Source organism: Ambystoma mexicanum, chromosome 11, assembly GCF_040938575.1.
Source record: "Ambystoma mexicanum isolate Mex_15411 chromosome 11, UKY_AmexF1_1, whole genome shotgun sequence".
NCBI lineage: Eukaryota > Metazoa > Chordata > Amphibia > Caudata > Ambystomatidae > Ambystoma > Ambystoma mexicanum.
The window spans coordinates 595,988,686-596,010,507 of NC_090934.1; the positions used below are offsets into that span (position 1 = coordinate 595,988,686).

At 49.1% G+C, this 21,822-nt stretch overlaps 2 protein-coding genes across 4 annotated transcripts in view; one reads left to right on the forward strand and one right to left on the reverse strand.

The window, feature by feature from the left end:
- LOC138503604 (L-lactate dehydrogenase B chain-like) overlaps window positions 1–7,155 on the reverse strand; it is a 595,281-nt gene extending 588,126 nt beyond the window's left edge. For both annotated transcript variants that reach the window (XM_069623460.1, XM_069623456.1), the window contains exon 1: window positions 7,095–7,155. The gene's annotated coding sequence lies outside the window, so the exon portion shown is untranslated. The remainder of the gene's footprint in view (window positions 1–7,094) is intronic.
- Window positions 7,156–7,203: 48 nt separating this feature from the next.
- Window positions 7,204–21,822, forward strand: part of ZDHHC13 (zinc finger DHHC-type palmitoyltransferase 13) — a 1,364,100-nt gene continuing 1,349,481 nt past the window's right edge. Inside the window, exon 1 of one of the 2 annotated variants that reach the window (XM_069623461.1) lies at window positions 7,204–7,301. In XM_069623461.1, coding sequence (XP_069479562.1) covers window positions 7,281–7,301 — 21 coding nt within the window. In that variant the 5' untranslated portion in view covers window positions 7,204–7,280. The remainder of the gene's footprint in view (window positions 7,302–21,822) is intronic. The other variant, XM_069623462.1, reaches the window with a different exon arrangement.

Below are 21,822 nucleotides of genomic sequence, written 5' to 3' on the forward strand. Positions count from 1 at the left end.
CGCATTAATACGATCACCGGCCTGCGAGATCCCAATGGGGTCTTACTATATTCAGAACCCGAAAAGCAAAGATTGGCAACAGACCATCTGACCCAAATCATGACGGCAACCCCATGGAACCTACCGCAACAGATGGAATACCTGCAGAAGGCAGCATTGCCCCATCTCCCTGACACGATGAAGAGCGAATTGGAGAAGCCCATTACAGAGGAAGAGGTTGAGGAGGCCATTAAATCACTTAAAACATGGGCCCCAGGCCCAGATGGCTTTTCAACCAGATTCTATAAACTATTCAGAGCCCAGCTGATTCCCCCCCTAGTAACTTTGTTCAACTCCTTCAGGGAAATGGGATCAGTAACCCCATCGATGCAGGAATCAACCACCATCCTCTTGCCCAAACCAGGAAAAGATCTGAGAAACTTGACCTTCTATAGGCCGATTGCACTTTTGAACATTGACGCAAACATATACTCCAAAATGTTGGTGAATCGCCTGAGTCGCGTCCTACCGGAGATTATCCACCCCGATCAGGCCGGCTTCATCTTACACCGCACGACAGGAGACAACATTCGAAGAACCTTGAACCTGGTAGACCTTGCCTCCCGGAACTCCAAGAAACTAGTCTTAATGGCACTGGATGCGGCCAAGGCATTTGATAGGGTGGATTGGGCGTTCATGAAACACACCCTGGGGGCCTTCGGCTTTGGGACAGCATTTCAAACGATGATTCTAGCTAATTACAGCAGACCAAGAACCTTCCTGAGAATCAACGGGCACAGCTCGGCTCCGATCCCCCTGTCCTGCGGAACCAGACAGGGCTGCCCACTATCACCTCTGCTCTTTGCACTCACCATGGAGCCCTTTGCTCAGAGAATCAGGTGAAACAACCAGATCAAAGGCCCACAGAGTGGCCCCACGCAACACAAAATCACCCTGTATGCGGATGACGTACTGCTCACGATCTCGGAGGCCCAGTCATCCCTGAAACATGCGCTACAAGAAATAGCCAGCTATGGTGAGGTCTCAGGCTTTACAGTAAACTTTGATAAATCATCGGCCCTAAGCATCGGCCTCACCCCAGCAGAGCGTGAACCACTGGCCAAGATGTGCCCGATAACATAGAAAAAAAGAGCCATCCCTACTTAGGGGTCTACATCCCAGCTGACCCAAAAGACACATATAAAACTAACTTCCCCCGGTTGTTCAAAGAACTGGAAGGAGACCTGAAACGTTGGGCGACCCAGGAGATTTCACTGCAATATGAACCTCCTTCCAAGGTTCCTGTACGCCTGCGCCTCCCTCCCAGTAGCGATTCCCGCACCAACGCTTCGCGATATCCAGAGAAAGATGTTGAAATTTATCTGGAAAGGTAACAGAGCGAGAATCCCCCTCAGAACCTTACTAGGGGGCTCCAGACTGGGAGGGTTGGGGGTCCCAGACTTACGGGCATACAGAGTGGCGGCTCAACTAGCACAGGTCCAGGCGTGGCAAATAACTACAAATCGCCCTAGATGGGTAGAACTGGAACAATCGCAAGTGCCCCTACCCCTGCGATTTTCGCCACACATCGCACCCCCCCTCAGAGCACACTGGGGAGACCTCCTTCTATCAACCAAACATACCCTAAGCTCCTGGGACTGGGCGCTGAAGAGTAAGGGAGTGCCAAGAGGCCTGAGCCCACGATCCCCGGTCTTCCATAATCCGGCATTCTCACCTGGAGCACACCCCCGTAACTTTCAGAACTGGATAAATGGCGGTTAGAGACTATAGGCCAGCTATATATGGGAGAGAGGCCCCTCACATTTGAGCAATGTAAGGAAAAGTTCCAACTCCAGGAAAGGGACAGATTCACCTATATCCAACTGCGCCACTGGTGCTCGCACCCTCAAACTCTGCAAGCAGCGACATGCCCTCCCAACGCCCTGGAACTCGCACTTGGAGATCTCCCAGCTCGTGGGAAAGTATCCACTCTGTATAGGCGCTTCTTAGGTGACTTCCTGATCGCAAGAACTCGCTGCATGGCCCAGTGGGAGGCAGATCTGGGTCACCCAATAGACGACCAAACCTGGGTAGACATTTGGACCAGAACTCACGCCTCATCCACCTGCATCACCAATAGGGAATGCGCATATAAGATCATGTTACGTGGTATTACCTGCCCCTCAGACTCCACCACATAAATCCACAATTAGACCATTCCTGCTGGAGAGGATGTGGTCGCCCAGGCTCCTTCTTTCATATGTGGTGGGCTTGCCCAAAGATTCAGCAATTCTGGAAGACGTGTTTGGGAACCATCGTGCAAATCACCGGAACGGCGATCCCGCTGGAACCAGAGTCAGTCTTGCTAGGAGCCCCGATTCCCGCGATCTACCCATGCTCCGGGACCAGATCGAAAGTACTCACACACTGCTAGCAGGGAAAACGGTGCTGGCCCGCTCCTGGAAGTCCCAGGAAGGCCCTCACATGCCCCAATGGTGGACTAAGCTTTGGGATATTCTGATTGCGGAGAAGGTAACGGCAGCGCAGGCGGGAACTCTCCACCGATTCCAGAATATTTGGGCCCCAGTACTTGAATACGACCAGCGCTTCCCTGCTCTGACCTACAAACCCACCAGGGCTCGATAGATCCTGAAAGACCAAGTGATCCCTGAGGGAGACACATAGACTTTGAGGCGCAAAATAGGCAATCTAGGAGGGAGGAATCCACCTCCGAGGACCGAGGGGAAGGTGGGACGGGGAATGGGTGTAGGAGATGAGGGGGAAAAAAGGACTGGGGATCAACATGCCTGAATGCTTGTTGCTGACAATGTTTTGTAATTATCAACCTGCCTTGATTTAAAATAAACAAGTTAAAAAAAAACTGTGGGGTTACAGTACGCGGGCCAGCATGTCCGCCTGGGGGCTGAAGTCAAGGATGTGGGAGGCCTTTTTAGACAACTTCAATGGGGTTTTGCTCTGGAGAGAGGAACTAGACAGCGACAAGGGGCTCAAACTGATCACAGACTCCTCGGGCTCACATGGATTCAGGGCCATTTTGGGGAGCGAGTGGTGCGGTCAGGCCAGCATCATGGCAGCATGAAGGGATTACTCGGGATATCATGCTGTTAGAGTTGTTTACAATAGTTTTGGCGTTTAAATTATGACCCAAAATGTTAAAGAACAAGAAGGTAATGATATGGTCTGACAACCTGGCTGTGGTGCAGATCATCAATCAAGGCACATGCAAAAACCACAGAGGGCTTAAACTGCTTAGAGAGCTCACCAGGTGCTTACTGAATCTGAACGTAGAGGTAAGGACACACCATATTTTTGGGGTGAAGAATGTGGCGGCTGATTCTCTCTCTCGTTTACAGTGGGATAGGTTTTAGGAGAGCTGTCCAGAAGCAAGCATGACGATGACTCCTTTCAAAGTGTGATGGTGGGGCATGATTGGGGGGATCTGAGTTCCCTGATCAACACCGCTCTGGCTCCTGGCACGACAAGGAGATACAAAGGGTGCTGGGAGCAGTTTTTGGCCTTTCAAAGGGACATGCTGTCTGAAACACAAAGGGACTTGCCAGTATGAGCCTTTGTGGGATGGTGTTGGCAAAATGGGAAGGCCAGATCCTGGATGGCATACCATTTGGCGGCAATAGCGCATTAGTATAAGTTGGGGGGGGAAGAGGGATCCCACTAAAGAACACTACATTGTCATGGCTATGAAATGGTGGGCTGTGAGGAAGCCTGATGACAGGCGGCCGATTGACGTGGGGAAATTGCACAGTATGGTCAGATGCTTGGCAGGAGTGTGCTGGAATGAGTACGAGAAGGTATTTTTTACCACGGCCTTCACATTGGCTTTCTTTGGGGCATTCAGGGTGAGCGAGTTGGTACCAGAGAACAAGGAGGGCAGGGGCTCTGATTTCCTTAAGCTGGGCGATGTGCACTTAGAAGGGGGCAGTTGAGCATCCACCTTAGAAAATCCAAGACTGATCAGAAAGGGGAGGGGAGGCTGATTACACTCGGTAGCACGCAGGGCAGCACGGTCTGCCTAGTAGGGTGTGTAGCAGTGTACCTACAGCTGAGAATAACTACAAGCAAAGGGTCCCCGTTCCTAGTGCACAGTGATGGGGCTTCATTGAGCCGCTTTCATTTCAGGAGGGTCATGGACATGGCACTAGCAAAGGCAGGGTTTACATAGGGGGTGTTTGGGACACACTCCTTTAGGATGGGGGCAGCCACCTCAGCAGCAGGAATGGGCCTAAGCGCCGAGGCGATCAAGCAAATAGGAAGTTGGAAATCGGGATGTTTTAAAAGGTACATCAGTCCGGACAAAATATAGTGCTCACAGCTGCCCTCTCATCTCCTCCAAGTAGCTGCAGCGCAAAGAAGGAGGCGGTCCGTCTGGGTGGTGGGCCATTTCTTTGTGTCAAGGACTGGGGCGAGCTGGACAGCGGAGCAGGAAGAGTTGACCACTGGCAAGTACTGGATATGGTGGCATGGGGTGCTGGGCATGAGATGGGCACAGCTGCAGGGGCACATACAGACATTTCTGGGTAAGCACCAAAAACCGGACGTGCTGGTCGTACATCTTGGGGGCAATGATTTAACGTGTCTGGGGAGAGGGAGCCTGATGAGCGAGATGATGTATTCTTTGCAGGAGTTATCAGCACAGCTGGGGAAGACTGAGATTGTATGATCAGAAATAATTCCAAGGCAGGAATGGAGGGGTGCTGAGAGTCACTCAGCTGTGGAAAATTCGAGGAGGAAGTTCAATTGCAAAATGGCGAAATTCTGCAAGAGTAGAGGTTTCCCACTCATCAGACATGGATTGATCAACCTTAAAGCATCGGAATACTATTTGAATGATGCAGTGCATTTGTCGCCATCGGGAATGGAGCAATTTTTCGGGAATGTGTGCACAAAGCTATTGGAACTATGAAGGAGGAAAGGGGGGAGCCGCGGTGGGCGGTAACCCACCTTCGGCGCAGCAGTGTTTTGGCGACCAGTGAGGAGAGACAGACTCAGAATAAGCCATTGCTAAGCCAGAAGGGTCTTCGCTCTTTCCGACCAGCGCCTCCTGGGAGCCTAAACGGCAGGGGCGTCTGGTGGTAGCAATGAGGGGTCAGCTTCCCCCCAACAAACGGCGCTCTCCCAGCCCAGGAACAGTTGCAGTGGCAGGCGGGTCTGAGGCACGAAGGGTTTGGGGGAGTTGTGCCCTATTATGGACTTTGGAAAAAAGGGGGAAGCAAGTTTTTGGATACGGAGCAGTCGCCGCACCTTTGGAGCTATTTTCACTATTTGTTTGCTGTGTTATGTTGTGTGAAAATAAATCTGCAGCCTTTTTATGCCAAAAAAGAAAACATGTTTCATTTTGCACCTTACTGGAAGGGGAAGAAGGGGCAAAAGAATAAGCATGGTGATGTAAGTTGGCATAACAAATGGACAAATGGGCAGGTTATGACCCGCTGCCACACACTACGCCGGTCAGTAGTGCTGGAACAAGGTTGTCTCGCTTCGATCGCACTGTGTGACCGGTGTGCCCCCTGGCAGCCGGCCTCTATCACTGCAGTCGCTGGCAGTACCCGGACGGCCGCCAAGTAAACCCTCAATATGCAGATACGCTCCGCCACACAATGTATATCCAATGCTCACGCTAATCACTGTGAAACAATGCAAGCGCTCCAGTAACACACACATCACAGCAATTTTTGAAAAGAATAAAGTATAGTTATCTCGTTGTTCGAGCAGCAAAGAAAGGGGACTCAAGATGTGTCCAGTGTTTATGGGACTGTATGGCTGTTTTTTGGACTAATTTGTTGATGTGTTTTTATGGACCAATAATATTTTGTAAACCAAAACTCTGAGTGGGATTTGTAGTTTTCGTTTGATTTTGTTATATTATTGGTATCATTTTGACTGCTGCTAGTGAAGTAGATGAGAAAAGCATTATTTGAGCCTCCGTGTCTTGACATAGAATTAAAATATTCCAGCCATGGGCTTTCTTTGCTTTGCTCTGTCTGTATACAATTATTGGATATACAGGGTTGTGTTCTCCAGGCCCCTCTTATGTAGGTATGCATACGTTCTCTTCATGTTAATTTACACTCAATCCATCACTTGCTGATTTATTTCTATCATGGCCTTGTTAAAACGAATTGAACTGTACTACTGTAATTAATTTACATTTTCTTAGTATGTATTTTTTTATGATTGAAAGATTGAGTTATCTAATGTATTATGATCCCTATGTCATACTTGCCAACATTCTGTGACTAAAAAGAGGTCGGATTTTTGAAGTTTCAAAAATAATAATTCCCATACCAATGACATGACAGGAAAATACAAAACATACATTGTTGGCACCACTGAAGCATTTTAAAATACACAACCCATAAAACAGCACAATATGGAAAGATGTTCAAATGTTAAAAATGTATGATTCTGAATGGTAGCTTAACAACAAATTCAATTACCTAACTTCACAGAAGGTAATTACATAGGTAGGCAACGTTAGCCACTGCTCACTTCAGCTGCACAGGCAGCACATATTTATTTTAAATTGAACACTGAATGACATAGCGAATGATAATCCCCTTGGTCTGATAAGGCAGATGCTGTGTGATGGTGATACGCTATGCCACTTGCCTTCACTGGTGGTTCACCTAAGGGTTCTACCGGCAATAGTGCAGGACAGTGGCGTAGCTGTCAGGTCACTGGATTGGTCTGTGCACAATCAAAGCAATCACCTACCAGCCCACTGTATAGACAGACTAATTAATGTGTTGCATGCTTTATTGTGGAGTTTACCTTAGAGTCACATACATTACTTGCCACTGTAAAAAGCAGTAGGATCTGTCGCCCAAATCTGTAGGCGGTAGGACTGCTTAAAAAGCAGTAGCCTACTGCCTAAATCTGTAGGGTTGGCAAGTATGGTATGTTATTCTATTATCTGCTCTTCTCTTGCTTGCTTAGAACTCTTTATTTCTATCCTCAATTGCTCATTTAATTGTTAATTGCATTAAAATCAATGAAATTGTTTAAAACATAACAATGTATTGCTATCTCCCTCAAAGATGGGAAACAGTCGCAGAACGCAGAAAGTAACCCGTTACCTGACCAGAGAGAAGTCCGTGTACCGAACTCGTTAGATCATGAGGTTGTATATGATGTATGTTACACGGGCGTAGCGTGTAACTCACGTGATAATGCGTTGCTAAGGCCATTCCTCTAATAGAAACTGGTCGCTATAAGGAAGTTGTGCTCTTCCTGTTCAGAAGTGATAGAAGAGTAGCCCAGAAATGAGTGAAACAGGCTCACCGGTGAGTGCAGCAGAGCAAATCTTAAGGGGAGCACGCCGATGGCGGGGGGAAGTTTGGTGGTTGTGGGACTCGGAGATTAACAAGCAAGTAATTAACCTATGAAAGCCTGCATTTTAAGCGGGCGGTCAGAGAAGCACAGCAGATGTGGAACTTTGGGCAATCAAACACACCTTTGGTTGGGCGGAGTGAAGCTTAGGAAGGGAAATGTCCGTTTTCTGCAGGCGGCTTCATTGGGCGCCCTGGATTTGAGGGCGAAGGATCGCCTGTTTTCTCCTTGCCCAGCGTTCGGAGTTAAAACTGCCGAGCTCCGAATGGAAGAGTCCTGTTTCAGTGTTTTGTATCTTATTTCACAGAAAACAAAGTGCATAGCTCTCAACTCACACGCATTTGGCGGGTGTCACCCGCCTTGCAAAGGGCTGACTCACCCGCCAAGCCTCCTGCACGCCCATTCATTTCAATGGGCGTCTCACCCGCCAAAAACAAAATCGGGTGATTTCACCCGCCTTTGAGTCACAAATGGTTGAGAGCTATGAAAGTGGCACAGGAATCTTTCAAGCAATCTTAAGGATCACTTTGTATTTTGCAGAGCATTTAAAATGGGAATATATTAGTAGTAGCTACATACAAAGCAGTTAATGGGGCGTGAGTAATTGTGGCAACTATTGTTTGACACGTGCTTTAACAGTGTGCATGGTGGGAGTCAGAAATGAGGTGTGAATGGCCAGCTGCATGATGTTTAAAACGATAACTACAAGCATGTGTCCATATTTTGCATTGCCTCCACATCTTTTTCCCTTGTCACAGTACTTACTGTTATGGTGCGCCTGGTGCCAACACTGATGCCCATGAGCCCCCTCACGCGGACATGTCTGTGTGGTTCGGGCTCCCTGGTCGCTCTGCGCGGCCAGGAATGCCTCCTTTATTTATACTGCACGCAGCGGAATGCAACGTCACTCTACCACGTGCGTGCAGCCCTTAAAGGGGCAACATCACACTCCTCCTTTTTCATAACAAAACAATGAACAAAGAATGGTTGACAGTTCTAACAACTACATTCACTGCACGCAAACCCAGGAGCCCCTTAATAGCAGCCACCCGGGTCCCTGGGACATTCCGGGCTCCCAATCACAGTCTTACCACAACACAAAGTTGGTGAGACGGGCAGGTTTTCCTCTCCCAGTCCTCTGGGGGTACCTCCTGCCAACATCTCTGCTCGGGGTCCCTTCTCCCGCCGGCTCCCGAGCTGGGGAGGCAATTGGAACCATCACCTTCCTCCGGAACTTCCACTGACGGCCCGCTGGGTGCCGGTTCAGTCCTTGGCTAAGTCCTTGGTTCTCCCAGCCGCTTGAAGAAGCTTGCGTTGCGTGTTACTGAGGTGTGTCCGTCGGAGGCGGTCACCACCGACCCTTTTACCGCCACCACATCAAACGGTTCTGGCTCATAAATCAACGATAGCTTCCCTTGAGGGTGCCGGTTCTTTACCATGACCTCGTCCCCGGGAACCAACCTCTGTGGCCTCAGTCCTCTCTGAATGTTCTCGGTTGCCGTCCTTTCACAGCGCTCCACTTCGTTGTCGATCACGGCAGGCTCCCTCTCACCGAGCTCTGGCAGCAGGACTCGTGGACACCATTGGAACATTGCCTCTGCCGAGGCTACCCCCTTGGAGGTGTGGGGAGTATTGCAGTAGCCTCTCAGGAATTTGTACAGTGCCCTTTCTAGGCACTTGCCTTCCCCTTGGGCGATGTGAAAGACCTTATTGAGTGTTTGCATCATCCTCTCAGCCTCCCCAATGGCCCGGGGCCACAGCGGGGTTACCTTGCAGTGATGTACGCCGTACTCCTCAATCAGTCCTGCAAAACTCTTCCCCCCCCTGGAAGGGTGGGCCATTGTTGAAGCAGAGCACTGTGGGCAGTCCGTGGGTGGCAAAGATCTTTTCAATAGCCACCGCCACCTTGTCAAACTCCACCGACTCTATGAACTCTACCTCCGGGTAACATGACCACTCATCTACCACCACCAGGAAGTGGGTGCCCCTTGATGTGGACCCAAAGTCAGCATGGACCACTTCCCACGGTTTGGTTCCTCTCGGCATCGTCTCGATTTCCGGCTCTCTCTGGGCAGGCGACGCTGCTTGGCACCACACACATGACGGCACAAATTCCTCCACCCTTCTTTCCAGGTCAGGAAACCAAAACTTCTGGAGTAGGCGTGCTTTTCTTTGCCACCCCTTGATGTTCTTAGTGTGCCAGCCCGATCATTTGCTGTGTCCGACTCTGAGATATGACGATGCGGTCCCCTCTTAGCAGCAGGCTGTTCTCCGAGAATGTCAATTCCCCTCTTACTTTCCACAGCTGTTCCAGGGTGGACTTGGCCTCCTGTGTTCTGGTCGCCAAAAAGTCAATGACCATCCTCCACGAATCCTGTTGGATTGCTGTCTTGAGTATTCGAAAACCGTCATCCTCGCCCGACGCCTGTTAAAGGTCTTGTATAGGCACAGAGTTGGGTGTCGCGGCCTCCACCACGAGCTGCACATGTTCGTCCGCCTCCTCCGCGCACGTGGGTGGCATCACACCAGTGCCCTCTCGAGGGTGTCTTGACAGATAATCTGCTGCTTCCAGGCCGGTACACCAACGACACCCCATACTCCAATAGCGCCAGCATCCACCGTTCTATTAGGGCTGGGGGTTTGGACAAAGACCCCACCAATATCGGCAGCAGGGGTTTGTGGTCCGTGACCACTGTCACTGGTCGTCCCAGAACATATAGTCGGAAGTGGCGGCAGCCCTACAGGACCGCCAGGGCCTCCCGCTCGATCTGGGAGTACCGTTGCTCCGTCTCCGATAGCGCTTTGCTGGCATACCCAATGGGACGGACCTCTTGATTGGCATCTGTCTGCGCCAGTACTGCCCCCAGGCCGAACAGGCTGGCGTCCACCACAATCTCTGATTCCAGTGCAGGGTTGAAGAAGGCCATGATGACTTCTGCCGTGAGGGCACCCTTAATGTCCTCAAAAGCTGCCTGCTCATGAGGGCCCCACTGCCAGGCCATGTCTTTTTTTTTTTTTTGTGAGGGCCCTGAGGGGCTCTGATCTTGCTCCCAGGTTGCAGAATGAAACTGCCACAATACGTGACCATTCTGAGAAAGCTCCTCACCTCCATGATGTCCTTTATCTTGCATGGATCGGGCGACACCCCACTGCCCCTGAATACAAAACCAAAGAACTCGGTGGTGGTGCGGAGGAACTCACACTTCTCTCGGTGTAGGGTCAGGCCCAGAGACTGCAGGCGTACAAAAGTCTTATCCAATTTCACCAGGTGGTCCGACTCTGACTTGGCAAATACAAGGATATCATTGCTAATGTTTAGGACGTCCTCAAGATCTGCCAGCGCTCTGCAAATGATATTCTGAAATACTTCAACTGCGGATGATGCCCCAAAACTCAGCCTCTTGTATCTGTAGAGACCCCTGTGAGTGGTGAGTTATGTACCTTGACACAGGGTGTAGCACCACCTGATGGTACCCTGCCCGGAGGTCCAGCTTTGAAAAGAACCGGGCACCCTGTAGTTCTGTGATATTCTCAATTGTGGGCGTGAGGTGCCGCTCCCTCTTAATAGCCTTGTTGGGCAGGCGCATGTCCACGCAAATGCTAACAGTCCGGTTGTTTTGGTTTCCGAGCCACTACGATTGGAGACACCCATGGTGTCGGGCCCTCAACCTTCTCTATTATGTCCAACTTGACCAAATTGTCCAGATCGTACCCATCTCTGCAACAAACGCACTGTCTAGCTGGATTGGGTCCGCTCCTCCAAAGGTGAAAATGCGAGCCTTAGGCTTGGTCAGGGCAGGAGGGCATACCATGGCATCATAGTGTTCACGAGCCATAACGTTCACTGAAGCCCCTGTGTCTACCAGTACAGGGACGGAGGATTCATTCACCAGCACCAGACATCGAGGCTGCCTCCTTGTCTTCTCCTTTGACACTTCTATGCTAGATATGAAGAACACCTTCTTCTTCCTCCTCTTTCGGGCCGGATTATCCTCTGCTTGGTCAAGTTGAGTAACGTTTGATGAGCGCTACTGCTGGAAAAACCCAACCCTCCCCGGACCTCGGGACACCACCACAGGAGCAGTGACCTTGCACATCTTTGCATAATGGTCGGTACCACCACACCTGCTACATGTCTTTCTGATCGCCGGGTACTCTGCTGGGTGGGGGATGTCATATCCACGCTTGGAGCACAAGTTGACAGGAGCCGACCCCCTCTATCGCTGACTCATTCCCCTGCGTCTGGATCCTCTGCCACATCCCTCTACACAGATCTTTTCAGGCTTGCTGGGGCGTACCCCCGCTTCCATTCGGGACGCTCGCAGGTCGGAAACCTCCTGCTACCTCCCTAGTTCCAGAATGCATGGCAGGGTAATGCCGGCGTTCCCTCAGGACTTGTCTTCTTAGTTTGCCAGACGTACACCCCTGGATCAGCTGGTTCCTGATCATTGTCTCTGGATCCACCCATGCACATGGCACCGCCAACCTTCTCAGCCTACCATAGAAAGTATCAAGTGTCTCGTCATCTTTTTGGCGTTCTGCCCCCATGAGGAATCTCTCGTAGTTTGCGTTTGCAAGTGGGAGGAAATGGTCGTGGAGAGCATCCTTCGCCACCGCATATGAGACATCACGAGGCTGGAGTGACAAAAATACCTCATGCACTGCTGGTCCTGCGCAGTATAGCAAGATGGCTAGCTTGCTGTCATTAGTCTCCATTTTGGCATGGAAATACTTCTCCAGCCTGTCCATCGACATCTTCCAGCGTGGCCCCAGGCTTGAGGGTGCCCCTAAGATATCAAACTCGGGGATTGGTGGTAACGCACCTGGTGGTTGCGGTGCAGCCATTACGGGGGGCTGTGCTGGGGGTTTTACTACAGGTTGAATAGGCGCTGCAGGAAATTGTGCTGGGGGGTTGGACAGGCGCCTGAGGGGTGGCGCTTGAGGCTGACCTTGATCTGGTTGCTGTTGAGGTGCTGCCGGTCCACCGCCATCCATTGCCTTGAGCGTACAGGCACCTTTGTGTAAGACCCCAAAGGCCGCAACTCGGGCTCCTTCTTGCAGGCAGGAAGGTGTTAACTTGGCCCCTTCACTAGCTTAATCCTGTTTTGCACATACAATGTTGCCAGGCGGATGATGTCATCAATGTCTGTTCCACCCTGTGGGTGGGAGTCCCAAAAATTGAGCCAGGTGGGCCCAGAGATTGTCTTATCAGTTTAGCAGGCTTCCCCAGGATCCACCATTCACTCGGTATAGCAACATTTTCATCCAAAACCACAGCACGTGGTATTAGCAGCTGTCTGCTGCCAAGCGTTCCAAAAATTGGCCCTGGATGGCCTTTAGATGTTTCAGAAAACACTGCCGCGGCCTTCGAAGGCCTGGTCACAAAATGGCCGCCGACCACATGGACTGCCTCCTGCCCTGCGGCATGATCGAACGGTGCAGATGTTGCAAAATAAACAAAACATCACCGTTGATATCACCGCTCGGCCCGGGATGCAGTCCTGCCTCATCGCCACTGTTTTGGTGCGCCCGGCGCACACACCGATGCCCGTGGGCCCCCTCCTGCTACAGACCTCATGCTGACACGTCTGTGTGGTTCGGGCTCACCGGTCGCTCTGCGCGGCCGGGAACGGCCCCTATATTTATACTGCATGTGGCGGAGTGCGACGTCAGTCTGCAGCATGCATGCAGCCTTTAAAGGGGCAGCATCACACTTACTTTTGAGGCACTGCCAGGAGGGGAAAACTGTATGCATGTGATTTCTGGACTCCTTGCTGGGTGAGAGGGCCGGTTGATGTTAGATTCAGCCCCTCTGGCTTCTGCTTGGCGAAGAGACTCGCTTGAGGTGAGACTGCTTTGGGTCTCCTTCCCTGGGCTAGAAGAAGTTCTGTGTCCAGGAATGAGTAGGTGATCCTAGACCAGCTTTGGAGGCCTTCCTAGATTCGATTTTTCTTTGCTTGGGCTGAGCAGATGGGGCATGTGCCTGCTTGGTCCATGTGTGGCAGCTATATTGGGCTGTGCAGCTGGTATGAAGGTGACTGTTGTAGAGGAAGAAGCAAACTGCAGTTTCTGTGAGGATGTCTGTAAATCTCTGTGCAGCCAGTGTGTGGGAACTGCACTGTGAGGGAGATGGGCGGAGCTTCTTCCCCCGTTTCTCTGACAGTGGCTTACTAGCCGGGTGGGACTGTGGTTCCAATCAGTCAGCTTATCTGTAATGGTTCTGGGGCACCGAATAAGGCCAGGCCCCCTCCGGTATCTTGCATGACAGAGGCACAGGATTCCAACAGTTCAGTTGGTAGCTGCCACATGTGAGCCTGTGCGGCCCCTTTTTTCAGACAGATCACACAGTGTTTGTGTTGTATAATAATCACGGTAACTTGAAGCAACAGGCTTTTTTCAACTTTAACATATACAGCAACTGGTATCATTAGAAATTAGTCCATAAAGTACTGGTGGGCTGCTGGGAGGCAGGGTGCAGTCTCTGGGGCTTGAGGGTGGTTCTTGTAGCCCTGTAGCAGTCTTATGGTCCTCAAGTAGGTGGAGTGCTAAGAGCACGTCTGCTCCGTATCACAGGTGCCTTTCACTGCCTGTTTGCTGCTTTCGCGGCTCTGCGCACTTCTTGGACGCAATCTCGCGAGACTATGGTGGTGCCATGTCTCACGAACTTCCTACACACCTCCCCTGATGTCTATTCCATAGTAAAGTCATCATACTTCACCGGTCTTCTGTGCTCTCTTCTTTGTACTCCCTGCGTCTGGTGCTTGCATCAGCGACTCACTTCCTATTTCATTTTCTATAAAATCACTTGTTGATGCCTATAGTTCTTGTTCCCTTGTTGCGTCGCAGTCTTGCCGGTTGCAGAGATTGAACTTGTCTTGTGTTCTCTCGGGGATCTGATGCCTTTGAAACATTGCCACATGTTCCACTTGTGGCCATCTTCTGTGCGGATGTGATGGGTTCCTCTGTGTATTACTTTTGAGCTTGCTGAAGTTCGACCCTGTTTGGTCTTTACATGATAGGGGAATTTTAATCCAGTCAACTTCCCTGACATTGCGACCTTGGGTCGCCCTTTTCCGGTTGCCCCACTTCTCCATTCACACTTTATTATTTTCAAACCTCCACACAACCTCTTCCATGTTTATTTCATCATCTTTTACTTTGACCAACCATGGTGGTACCAGTATGGATGCGCGCCCTTCTCCCCTGAGCATGCGAAACGGTGACATTGGGTGACTCCATTGGGGGGTTAACCTGTGGGCTGCTACAGGTTCCTGTTTTTAGGGGATCCATTACTGAAGCGCCCCCTTGATAAACCTATTTGCCCTCTCGACCAATCAATTCGTTTGAGGGTGGTACAGCACAGGCTTATGTTGTCTCTGCATAAATTACTCAATCTCTAGTGATACTAATTGGACCCTGTTGTCTTTTTGCTTGGGCTGAGCAGATGGGGTGACAATGTCTTTGGGGAGGCCTTCCCTCTGAAAGATGGACGTGATGGACCACTAACTGTTGTGGTGGTAATGTTGAGGACAGATTCTGCTTCCATCCATTTCGACATTCTACTGTTATTATTATTATTCCGTACTGATGCTCGGGAGCCATCGCTTCTAACTGACCAATAAAATCCAGTCCCACTTGGTGCCAGACTGCTTTGGGGATTTCGGAGGTAACCATTGGGGCGTGTCTGGTTTTCAATTGTTTACCGCTGTTCATGCTTTAATGGCATCCATTGTGGGCCACCAGTATGCCTCTCTTCTCATACCTATTGGGGTATTACTTGGTCGTCTTTGAGGATCAGACCTTCTGCTCTGATGAAACTCCCGCCACCTTTAGGCCTCATGCCTTCCGGGATGGCTCTTTCTTCTAGTGACTCGCCCCTGTCCCACTCGCTTGAGTCTCACCATCATGGAGTCTTTACTCTTGTCCTCGTTCCAGTGACCTTCACTCGTCTCTAAGAACTCTGGACTTGGATTGATGTGACCATGCGTTCATCTTGCACTAATGTGGTGGTTCACTCTTTGTTTCTCAGAAGCATGGACATACAGTCTGCTTGGGCATTCCTCCACCCGGCTATGTGGGTTATCTCAAAAGTATATTATTTCAGTTTTGCCGCAATGCGTGCCAGGTGGGGTGTGGATAAGGGGATTATGATCCGCAACAAACTTGCATTTTGTACCCCATACGTGACTCATGAAATGTTCTACTGCCCATGCGAGGCTAACATCTCCTTTTCCACAGTGGAGTAGTTCCTGTCGGCATTGGATAGGGCTTTTAAGGCGAACACCACCCCAATGTTTGTTTGTTTGTTTATAATGCACTTCTCACCCTGAGGTATCTGGGCGCATTACAGGAATATACCATTTCTTTGCAATACATATACAATTTCTTATTTACAATACAGAGGATTACACTACAATACAAATACAGTAGATTACAAGGTAACAGTATGTATAGAGAGTTTCAAGCCAAATATGGCTGCATTGAATTTGCAGGGCTAATATACAAAGATACAGAGATGGCACGCAAGTTGTTAGTGTGGTTCTAGCAGAGGACAACTAACAAGATGGGAGGTCTTTGGAGGTGAGCCAGAGTTTGTTTTTCCTAAAATTGTAAAAGGATTGGTCAGCTCTTAAGGTGGTGGGTAGGGAGTTCCGAAGTAGGGCCGCCAAGACTGTAAAGCTACTGCCACCTGCTTTTTTTCAATTTGAACCTACGGACTCTTAGGCACCCGGTGTTGGTGGGTCGTGATGAGCTATACCATGTGAATTTTTCAGTCAGGTATTTGGGGAAGAGGGGCTGCATTGTTCAGACATTTGTAGGTCAGGGAGGCCATTTTGAGTTGTATTCTATCCTTGATAGGCAGTTGATGTTGCGTCTTAACACAGAGATGTCTTGTCTTCTGGCGATGCCTAGGGCTGTTCTAGAGCGTTATTCTGGAGAATCTCCAGTTGATTAGTAATATATCTGCTGTCCCCAAGGGTACAGTGCATTGCAGTAGTCGATTTTAGACCAGATAAGAGCTCTAGCCAGCGTAGTGCATCTTTCTGTTGAGAGAAACGGTTTGCAGGCATGGATCGCTTACAAGTGTAAGCTGTTGCCGACGCCGTGGCACTAACTTGTTTACGCAGGCTTAAGGAGGACTCTAAATAGAAACCCAGGGTTTTTACCTCTCTAGCCACCTTGATGCCATTGCCATCAATGATGAAGGAGAGATGTTGATTGCTCAGTTTCTTTTGGTTGGAGGGGGGTGGCTAGGAGTAGCAGCCCAGTCTTCTCATCATTCAGACGTAGACCATGTGTGGCCATCCAGCCCTGAATGATGAGGTAGATTTTGTAGACCAAGGCTAGATCCTTCGCATAGTCGCCTGTTAGAGGTATAAGGATCTGGGTGTCGTCTGCATAGTTTAGATGGTCTAAGTCGTCAAACAATGGTTTGGTAAACACATTATACATAGTAGGCGAAACACATTATACATAGTAGGCGAAACACATGACCCTTGCGGAACACATGACCCTTGCGGGACTCCACAAGTTATGGAGATAGGATCAGCGGCTGCTGAGGATGAGAAGATTCATCGGTCTGTTGATTAAGAAAGATTGGATACACGCTGTTGATTCTGCTGAGAAATGGCTTGCTGCTGATGGATGTTTACACAGAACTTTATGATCAACCAAGTCCAAGGCGGTTGACAGATCTAGTAGAAGCAAAAGGGCAGATTTACCTTTGTCTTTCAGGTCGTCGGTCTGGATCTTCAGGTCAATCAGGGCTGTTTCTGTGTCATGTTGGGGTCTGAAGCCAGATCGTCAGAGTCCTAGTAGGTTATTGGTCTCTAAGTATGATTGTATTTTGATGTAAGCTGCTTTATCAATGATCTTTAATAGGAAGGGGACAGTAGTGATGGGTCTAAAGTCGGTGGGGATGCTCTGGTGTAGAGAGGCTTTCTTGAGGAACGGAAGTAAACCATGAATTTTGCAAATTGGTGGGGATGGTGCAAGTGCGTAAGGAGCCGTTAATGGGTGTGGTGATGAATGGGACTAGTTCTCTTGCAGCTTCTTTAACGGTAGATGCTGGGCAAGCGTCTCCTTGGAGGGTTTAAGTGAAGCTATAATGTTTTCCACTTCAAGGGTGGATACTTGGGTGAATTTAAATCGGTGAGGCGGTTTAGGAAGGTTAGCATCAGATTTTGGGGTGTTTACTTGTGTTATGGGGTTACATTTTTTAGCCGCTTATTTTATTTTGGAGGAGGGCAATCTTGTTAGCTAGTGCACCTTGGATCTTGGTGCACCAGGTTTTGTCCTTGATGCAGTTATCAGTAGTGGTGGGGGGGGTGAAGGGTAGGAGGTTCCAGTTCTCTTAAAATGGTAAAGTTATCTGGTACAATCCTATCATTGTAGGTATTCTGTTTGGCAGCGAGAATTTCTGTTTTGTAGTTGGCCGTGATTTTAAGAATGCTGTCTTTTTTTGGCAGGGGTGGGGTTGTTTTTACATGTGGATTTTCATTTCGTAGCGTTTTAAGTTTAGGTGTGAACCAGGTGTTCAAATGCGCTTTGGGTTTGCCTTTGTACCGTTTATGGGGTGCCATTTTGTCCAGGTCTGTGGTGATAGTATTATTCTAGAGAGTTCTGCCTTATCGGAGGAGGCTGGTGGGGGATTGAGTAGAGGTTGGAGGAAAGCTTGAGGTTGTCCACGGTAATGTTACTTTTGTTTCGAGTTGGGATGGGTGGAGCAATGAGGTTTTGTTTATCCGGACATTTGCAGTCCTGGATAGTGAAGGTACGTAGGGAGGGGCTGTCCAACGATCTGGTTCAATGGAGGTTATAGTGGTTTCACAGTTGAGGTTGGCGACCCAGTCGAAGGTTCTTCCTTTTTCGTGCATAGGGTGGAAAGCTCTTTGTGTGAGGCCTAGCTCAGCCAGAGAGTTTGCCAGGGTCATGGCATATTGGTCGTTGGGGGTCATTGAGACCCAGATTGAAGTCACCTAATATTAATATTTGTGAGGATGATAGTGGAGAGAACGAGTGATAATATCTTCCTCGAAGGAGCTGGTAGGTCCAGGGGGGGGGGTCTATAAATCGGGTGCATCGTTATGGTACGTAAGTTGCTGAGAGGAAGTTTAACTGTCATTAATTCACATGACTTGGTAGGAGATTGTGAGGCTATTCTGAGACCCAGGATAGATTTGGCGTTAAAGGCTATTCCACTGCCTCTGGATGATTCTCTGTCAGATCTTAGGACAGTATAGTTGTTTCAGAGTGGCAATAAGGAGTGAAGGGCCTGCGGCAGCGTGCAGCCAGGTCTCCGTTATTGCTAGGAAATTGGATTTTTTTAAATCCAAGATTAGGTCAGCCTTTTCTGTTGCATGTGCAACCAGGGATCTGGCATTGATCAATGCACCATTAATGGATGTGGGTCTATTGCTTTGGTCCTTGAATTCGGGTGTGGAGACTGTCGGTCTAGTTTTTTCGTGCAGACATTGTGTCTTATGGGTAGAGATTTGTTTTTTCTCTTGTAGAGGGTAATCCAGGTGTTATGGTATACGACTTGCCTAATCTATCGCAAAGTCTTGCGTTCCTAATTGCTGTAGGGCATGGGCAGATTAGTATTGGTCTGGCAGTGCTGTGCTGAGGTGATTGTGTGTTGGGTGGGCCATGTAGTTGGAAACCATGAAGGTTGTTAGGGGTGATAAGAGCTCTAGGAGGTGTAGTGGCTCTACAAGACAGAGGTTTCAATGGTGGCAGGAATACAGTGGGCTTAATCCTGTCCGGGAGGGTCAAAGGTGGTAGAAACCTAGTAGACTTGGTGCAGTTTATAGTATCTGCAGGAATAGGCATGCTAGCGGGTCTTCTGAGTGTTGGGATCAGCATTTTGAGAAGCGATAGTTGGGACTTGGGTTGGATGGCTAAGTCTCCTGGTGAGAGAATGGTATATAGACTGAACTGGAGTATGACACTGAAGGTAGTGGAGATGGCATACATTATTGAAGACATCAAGGTAAATTAGTATAGGACACAGCTCAGGAGTGCAAGGGAGTCGCATAAGGCACCCCAGTGGTTGACCACTCAGGAAACTAAGCGCCACAGTGGGTTAAGCATTGCAGTATGGATGAATCGGTGGCACGTTAAAACAATGGGTTAAATGTAAGACTTAATCACAATGGGCTGGCCATAGCAATAAGGAGCATTCCGTACATAATGGGCTAAATGTGAGATTCATTCATGGTTGTTAAAGCATTACAGTAAGGATCACACAGTAGCACAATCCTACAATAGGCTGGAAATGAGGTGCCGGGGCAGTGAGAACAACAAAGGGCTAAACATATGGAGCACTCGGTACCATAGTGGGCTGTAGTGCAGTGCGTCATAAATTTGAAAAAAATATCTGGCACAATCAATTAGGGTCACATTCACATGTACGGTAGATTATGCGCCCACAGACAGTCAGGCAACAGGGAAATCACCGGTCATGCAAGGTACAAGGGGCAAAGTGACGCCTTTTATGGTCAGGCAGCAAGACAAGCAAGGGCATGCAAAGTACGATGGGCAAAGGTGGTGCTATTGGGAGACATCTTGGTGGCAAGTACAAGGCAGTATAGTTATATCAAGATACAGTGGACTATGTGGTGCTTTTGGAGGTCAGACAGGAACGTAGGCACCGGGTGGTATAATCTATCAAGCAAATACGTATATTATAGAGCGGCCAGGTGCACACGTTCTTGAGTGCAGTTAGGGTAAGTTGGTCGCCACTGTGTATGAGGCTCAAAAGGAAGTTCATGAGCTTTGTACATGTTCCGTATCGCCTATCTTCTGGGTGAGTACGCACGCCCCGTAGACCGCACGCACTGGCATCCGTGATGACGACTGGGTCCCACGCAGGATTGAACGGCTGTAGGCACGGTGTCACTGTACTTTTATGCATTCTACAGCCTCTTTCTAGGCTTTGGACCAGGTGAACTCTGCCCCCTTTTTGAGAAGGTCTCTCAGCGGTGCAGTGACTTCTGAAAAGTTTGGATGCATTTGGCGTAATATTCTGCAAGTCCCAGAAATCATCTTACTTCATCCTTGTTGCCTGGTTCTGGAGCCTTGACTATAGCCTGTGCAAAGTTTTGCTTGGTGCCAATTCCTCTGGCGGATATCTTGTACCCCAGGTATTCGACTTCTTGTACCTTCAAGCCGCATTTCTCATACCTCAGCATCCAGTAATTTGGTGAGTAATTTTCTTAATGGGACGGCATGCGTGTGCTCGTTATCGGTGTATACCAGTTCATCGTCCTGAGAATAGGAGACGTTTCCTGTATCTTGCAGTAGTAAGTCCATCATGCGCTTGAATGACGACGCTGCTGACAGAACAAAAGTCATCTTGGTGAACTGGTACGTCCCAAACGCTGTGAGGGGCCTGGAGCCTTTGTGAAGATGGATTTAATGATGCGCATCCCTCATGTCCAGCTTTGAAAACACTTTGGCCTCCTTCATCACTAGGCGAATTTGCTCATGTATCACCATCTAGCTGTTTAATCCATTGGCTGGACAAAATAAAATTTAAGATGGCATGCCTGATTTTCAAATGTTTGAATGTACTTGCTCCTGCTTATCCGAGTGACATTAGTTGTCATCAGCCCACCATGCTGCTACAATCGGGAGATCAGTTGCTGCTGCTGACCATTACCCCCCGCACCCTGGACACCCCCCGCCCCGGTCGACATTTGTTTCAAGGGGAGATGGATTTGCTGTTTTTGGCCTGAGGCTGTGGAATAGCATATCCCTGAGACATCAAAGTTATCAATTTCATAGAGCCTTCAAGACCTTCCCTTTGAAATAAGGGAGCAGAGCGGGATCTCCTGTTCTGTTGGAGAGATTCCTGCTTGTACTGTTCGTGGTGACTTGTTTATGTACCAGCTGCACCTTTTATACGGTTTAGTCTGTTCTGATCGTGTTTTATAAAAAATCAAATGAAGGCTCAAGGCTTGGTAGGCTGGAGAAGATTACTTTAACAAGAATTCAGTACAGCAGCCACAGTTTCTCTATCTCTCTCCTCCATTGTCAACCACCTTCAAACCTAAACATTCTTCCTTCCAAGTTCTGCATTCCTATTGACATTCTTCTTGCTTCGCTGTGTTCTTTTATAACCATGTACATTTTCATCTATATAACATATTGTCCTTGGAGTTCTTGCTGAGCGGTTCTGTTCTATGCATTTCCTTCCATCCCTTTGTGACGGGGGTTGAGAAGGTTTCAGCACTGCCAGGAGGAGCAGATCTTTGTGGTGCCTAATTTGGCTTAGTCGGTCATGGTTTTCTCTGCTGATGACTCTGGTGGTGGCTGTACTGTAGGTGCTGCCACAGTTCCTGTCCCTGAGTCCATTGAGGGATAGGCAGGGACTGTATCCTGGGGTACCAGTGGTGAATATCGGCTTCTAAACCATCAATCGGCCCCACACCTCCAATACACCAGAAGGGATGCGAACAGATTGGAATAACA